Consider the following 6,892-nt stretch of genomic DNA (forward strand, 5'->3'; position numbering starts at 1 on the left):
ATAACACTAATTTCTGCTTACACATTATATTTACATGGATCGAGTAAGGTTGGCATATACACATAGTGTGAGTCTAGTTGCAGCATCAGGAGATACCTCGTATCATAACTTTAAGGTCCTATTAAGCAAGTAACCAATCGCCCAACAATTAGATGCAAAACAAAAGAACAGGGTGAAACACAAATTATACACAAGCATACACAACATTTACAATTACACAATATAATGAAGATTCATTAAGGAAAATAATTATAAATATTTTCAATTTACTTATTCCAAAAATTTAGTTCTACTGTTAATTGACAACAATTAACGAGATTTTGGCAGTACTCTTTTCATTGCAACGCAAAATTCTATTCAAAGGTGTGTTTCGCATAATGAGTCTTTAAAGATATAAAGTGGTTTGAAAGCGGGCGGGCTACGTTGCATATTGATTCAGTATTATATAAGTGCATTTATATAGATTGAATAGTGAAAACATTAACACCTAAATGATGGCTTTTTTCATGTTGACCTTTTAAACAGTTTAGTGACATTCGTTCATGATGTCCACGTTCTTCTTAAAATAAGGTATCGCGATCTACTTCTTCGTCAAAAGCTTCGCGACCGTCTTTATGTCAGCAATGTTCTGCCCGATATAGGCTTTCGTTTCCTTAACCATCCTGTTGATCGTTTGTTCATCGACACAGTTCATGGGAACATCCTCTGACAGGAGCGGGTTCAAGCGGAAGAACGGTACCTCAATCATCTCGCACCAAGCTCTGGCACGATCCGTCATTGGCCCGTTCGACAGTGTAATCTGCGGTTGTCACAAACAGAGAACAATGTGTTGTTATATTTCATTCGCACTTTCTGGCCAGGTGCTACCAACCAATCCACGTATCTCAGAGGGTAAATTCGTCGCAGTGTTTCCTTCTCTTTGGGTTTAACGGTATACACTGCTTTCGTAAATAAAATCCGTACATATCTATAAGGTCTTCTAGTGAATACAATTTTCGTATTTTATGCTTATCCCACTTATTTTCTGTATATTTAAACTTTTTATAAATGTTTTAAGTCTTTCATTTAAAATAAAATGAAAACAAAATTCTTTAAATCATATTCAATAGCATATTTATTGCATTCGACCATCATCACATGGTTTGTAAAGGCGCAGGGATATAATAGAGATATTCTCGGAACCAGTCATATCTCGCGCTCATTAACAACTGATCATGTGAACATAAATCTGATGTGTACGTGTGCTTATAAAAATGTGTATATTTCACTTTAAGTGTGCTGAATCTCCCTACAAATAACATGTTCGCACTTAATGTACTTGTTTGTTTTGCTAAATGAGTGTTTAAATGTTATTTCGTACTATTGTATGCAAAACTATTGTGTATATGTTCAATTCAAAGCAATTGAACTGTCATCGAGATAACTCATGTACATTATTTGCAGTAGGCGTGCTGTAAACTGCTAAATGTGTGCGTGTTTCATTTCAGTTATTGTTTAATCAAATATTTTTAAAGAGACCAACTAGTTGGTATATATCGACTCAAATCTTCCTGCGACTGGTAGCGCACGATATCAAGTCACCAACCATATATTCACTATATATTTTTTTACAATTATTGGTATACGTATATCTATTGCACTAAATTAACTTGTTCCCTAAATGTATTAAAGTAACCCCTCTGTCGTCGCTATGCTTAACATATCGCAAGCAATTTAGGTCATACACGATTTTAGACAGCTACGGCGAACAATAAGATACACCAATATATGTAACTTATTTCCCAAATTAATGTTAATTGATGGCAATTATTAAGACGGATTATTATATCCGCTCGGCCAGAGACACGTCTTATTACAACAACCGATAGTCATTTTTAACATTACGAAACAATAAAAACAAATTTATACTATAAATTCAAAGCGCAATAATGTACACATATTTCAGTGCAGTAATTGTAATAATTACGTTGGTATCGTTCACTCATTGATGATTAACGTCAATTTGTCGAAATTCAGTCGTAACCTAAACTTGTCCTAAGATCGTTATAAAGATTCGTATACATACCCGGTGTATGACTTCTTGATAAAACATTTCATCATCAAGAATCACTTGTATGTCTTTTTTGAAATCTCGACTTAGCCCTTGTGGGTCTGGAACGGGATCTATAGGTGCATAATTCGAATGCCCGCAACCAAGTGAAAGAACCACGTTCAGAGATCTGCCTGGTGCAGCCTTCTGCTGGGAAACAGAGACATTAAACATAAAACGCAAACACAACGTGTGTGCAGCAAAGCTACAGATTTATTTTATAATTTACCTGAACGATATCGTTATAATTTGAAAACCTTCACCACGACACAACAAGACATGTGTGCATCAATATATTAAATCAGTATTCGCGTTCCCCCAAAATAATGTAGAGTCTTTATGAAACAATGTGTACACAATTGTTGCGTCCCAAACGGATTGGATTGAGTCCCAAATGTTCGATCCACTTATAGACTTACATTCGTGCGTGGATGTAAATTACTCTTTACTAAATTAATATACTTCCTATGATCAAATAAATGGTAATAGTCATTGTTAAAATAAAATTAACAGCTGTTCAAAAATTAAAGACTTATATTGCACACAAACTTAAACAAAATGACTAGCTCAACTACAGAATGACCGACTCGAATTTCGGATACCATAGTAAAATGATTAAATGACATGATTGACATATGTCAAATTTTGCTCCTTAGACACTTTTCTTCCTCAAATATTATGCTACGTACCATGGACGCATCGAGCAATTCTGTTCTGCGTCCCTGTCAAATGCACTGCTTAATAAGATAAGTTTAAGGCGTAAACAGGAACACATGTTAAATATAAGTTATAAATGTTCTTCGTTCACATTCACTTATATCTCCTTTATTTGAATTAAGATGAGTTTGGGTACCTTTTTGAACACACCTATGTATGATTGTTTTAATAAACGTAATTGTTGGTTTAACACTGTACTCACTGTTGGCGTTGGTCCAGTTTTACATCCCTGAATTTCTGTTAGAATGTCAAGAGTAGGGTTGTTGGACAACAGGCCTCCGTCATAGTACTGTTTGTACGGATGAAAGTATGTGGGGGCGGCAGACGTGCTGCGAGCTGCCTCCCAGATGAGCTGCGCTGGATAAAACAACGCCAGCTATTTTGTAGCTTAGGTATAAAAATGTATTATATTTAACGCCAGTATATACGATCGTATTAATATTCTTTTTGATACATATTAAATGTTGATAAATTACAAAAACTTTGAGTAGAATAAGTATAACGATAACTTAAAATATGTGTATACACATGCAAATACGTGTTGTCAAAACTCATTCAACAATCATATACTCTGTCGAGAAATGCCCATTAATCCATACGACACATGGGCAGTGTCGAGTCTCCACCAAATACGAGTAAACATGTCGTTAACGGCTTAAACGTGTTATTTTAAGTAAACGACATTTGGTATACGGTATAATTGAAATATGGTTAATTAAGTCCATCTTTATTTCCCCGTTAATATGCATATGTTTGTATATGATTTCGAAAATGAACTGTTGACATTAAAATAGAAGACACTCGCTTTAAACAACATGGGTGCATTGTATTGATATTTGGTTTAAACTGTATTTTTACTATTGTTAACGTCGAGAAAATATAGCGCACTACTCTAAACATCGAAGTAACGTTTTGGTGATTACTATTGGCTGGTTTGATAGGCAAAAATCCTTGTTCTGGCTTGTATTCTTTCATGTAAGAACGAAACAGGTGAAGTTTCCACGGACTGTGGTCTCCTAAAACTCCTGTAATCAGGACCCTACAATAAGCACAATTTGTTTTAATTAAGAGTTTAAAAATAGTTTCCTCCCAATAGATCCGTTAGACATTTGTAAGTTGATTGTTATTCGAAACATACAATATGATATGTTATAACAATTTATTTTTTTTGAAAAATACAAAATATGTCAACAAGTTGAATAGTAATTGTTGAACTAAAAGTTGGCTAAAAGATTGTCATATCGGTGAACTACAAATGCTTTATATATCACTAAATATTTCAAGTCACAATGTGGATTGTGCTTATTCAGGCTACATAATGTAAATATAATAATATTCAACTTAAACTTGAAACGAAGCCCTGCTTTTCCAGATGTAAAACTTTGACTTAATGACGTCAGTCTTTCTGAACGTATTTTTCTTCTATGTTATATATCAACGGTTCATAAATTTGTGACTTTTGGCGTTTTAAATGAAATGTGTAACACGCTTACTCTGAGCTCAGGCATTGGTTACATTAAATATCGGTTGCATGTATAATGTATGTGCGTGTTTGTAACTTCATTAACTATATGCAGCACGGTATGTTTTGTTTTTGTAATTTGTAAGTTATAATGTGAGTATGCTTTTGTTATCAGATATTAAATAGCGGATCATTAAAATGCTTAAGTCTCGAATTAACTATGCATGCCAATACTTACTTTGGATGTGTTATGTCCGTCATAACTTTGTTTTCCCCAAAAGTCTGTTTTAACAGTGTTTCTATTGGTGCAGATGCGTACGGTTTTGAGCCGTTGAATACTTGGTCCTTCAATTGGTAGTACATTTGTCTAATTTCAGAGATGGGTTTGCCTTAAATATGAATCAAGACCATCGGAAGTAAATACTAAAATAAAACAGCTTTACTGTATTCATGTTTTAAAAATAAGAATCGCATTATCATTATGTATCCGACACTTAACAACGGTTGAGAATTCTGATGCAGGGGAATTATTAACCATGCTCCAGAACGACTAAGATAAGGAATGATGAAGTGAAATAGCGTGTAAACTTATATGATATGGCAAATATTTTTTGCAATTACAATTAAAACTATGTTTCACGAAGTGTCTTGCAAATTTCTGCTCAAACGTTCGAACTCGAGTTTCCGCTTGTTCAAGTATATACTGTTAGTGTTTGTCACATAACTTCTTAGAGAAAAATTCAAATGATGTTGTCGATCGTATCTTACCCGTGGAAATACCCAGCGCAATAATTCCTCCAGTGCTTGTACCGCCAATCCAGTCAAACAAGTCTTTGGTTGGCGTGCCTGCTTCCTTCTCGATCGCATCCAAGATCTCGAGCATAATGAGTCCTCGAATACCTCCACCGTCAAGGCTCAATATCTTGAAATTCAGAAAAAAGTATGTGTATTCATAAAGAAAGACTCAATACTATGCCAGACAAAAAAGCGTGTGTGGGCACCATACAACAATACTCAATACCTTGATAGACGAAAACAAAATAAGTTACAATCACTGCCTCAAAAAAAAAATAGAAAACGCAAATTATTAATTGGTTGTGTCTATAATTAATGGTGCATCTTCTTACGGCCCGTTTGCAACATGGAAATAATTGCCAGAAGTTCATGGCTGTTTAATTTGTCTATATTTTACATTACACTTAAAAGTATCCAATAAACACATATTAGCTAAAAGCTCACATGAACATTCAACAATAAGTTAAGTTATGTTAAAGAAATAGTATCTCACCCTGTCTCCTGCAGCCATGGTCCCTCCGTGTATATTTGAAATGGGCCCAAGTCTTAGGTTAGAATTCTTCTGCGGTCTCGCCAAGCAACTTAAAAAATAGTACTAAATCTCGATAATTTTACGGAAATATGCTTAGTATTAGGGTTTTTAAACAACAAACGTGTTCTACCATTGGTATTTGAATAGATAAGATACCGTTATGACTATCAACATCGCGTACACAAATGAGTATAAAATTGACAGATTCCCGTGTTTTAATACGCGTTTAAACGAAACTCGTCACGTTTATGCTCGGTTACGTGCAAATAACGTTGAACGCGAATGCTAACTTGTTTTGGAACTGAAACCATCGTTCAAAAGTTGACATTGAACTGTATTTCCGAACCATAAACATCAGGGTTTTTTTTGTCCCAAAAGCATTGCTTGTTAAACAGCAAAGTCAAACGACTTCAACACACAAGCAATAGAAGATCACGAACCGACAAAGCTCGGGTTCCCAATGTAAGAAGGCACAAAGCACTGCGCTAACCAGACTCCCTAAGTCATAAAGAACGTTAATATACTACTTCAAAATAGTCCTATTCACAATCTTATTTAAATTGTATGCAATATTATCCAATATAAACAAATAGGGAAACTCCTGAAAAAGTCTCACACTATTCTCTTTTTTTAGGGAAATGACCAATTGCCTCTACACTGCTACACGATATTTACATACCATCATAATGAAAATCGGGGTCGCCTAAAAAGTGGTTTAAATATTGCGATACAAAAGAGCTGGTGCATTTTGTTTGTGCTTTTTAAAGCACCCATGATAGTGTTTGTGACTTTAGACACATGCCAATTATAAACGGAAAAAAGCTTCAGAGGAGTTAAAAACGTCTCGTTAAAAACTCATTCTCTGCCTATTTGAGAAGGTCATCTTAACGTGACCAATCCGACCTAATCTCATTCAGTCAGCTGATGTGACGGTAATCAAAACGTACATGCGAAGTCATTTGATCAAGTCCGCGGATATAAAAGGGCATCTGAACGTGACTAAAGCGTAATCATCAGATCCAGTAAACGAATATGAAGATCATCTAAACGTGGCAATAACGAACTAATCAGCTCCTGTCAGCGGATATAATGGTCATTTAAACGCAACCATTGTTAAGTCATCAGAGCCATTCAGCGCGTATCAATATCACCAAAAAGTGACGATTGCAAAGTCATTATATCCAGTCAGCAAATTATCAAGCTCATCTTAACATTACAATTGCTATATCATCCGTTCCAGTGGGAAGATAGTATAGCAGCGTCAAACAGGAGATGAAGATGTTAGACCTTATTCGAA

The 6,892-nt window shown here is 35.0% G+C and overlaps 1 protein-coding gene across 1 annotated transcript; it reads right to left on the bottom strand.

Moving 5' to 3' along the window:
* Positions 1–401: 401 nt before the first annotated feature.
* On the bottom strand, positions 402–5,574 carry LOC127849091 (85/88 kDa calcium-independent phospholipase A2-like). The gene is made up of 7 exons (XM_052381813.1): positions 5,557–5,574; positions 5,037–5,190; positions 4,507–4,657; positions 3,730–3,845; positions 3,009–3,163; positions 2,066–2,239; positions 402–799 (listed from the first exon to the last, which is right to left on the bottom strand). Exons 1-7 carry the CDS (start codon positions 5,572–5,574, stop codon positions 581–583), a joined length of 987 nt encoding a protein of 328 aa, XP_052237773.1. The 3' UTR covers positions 402–580.
* Between the last annotated feature and the right edge of the window lie 1,318 nt (positions 5,575–6,892).

Source organism: Dreissena polymorpha, chromosome 10 (assembly GCF_020536995.1).
Source record: "Dreissena polymorpha isolate Duluth1 chromosome 10, UMN_Dpol_1.0, whole genome shotgun sequence".
Classification (NCBI taxonomy): Eukaryota; Metazoa; Mollusca; class Bivalvia; order Myida; family Dreissenidae; genus Dreissena; species Dreissena polymorpha.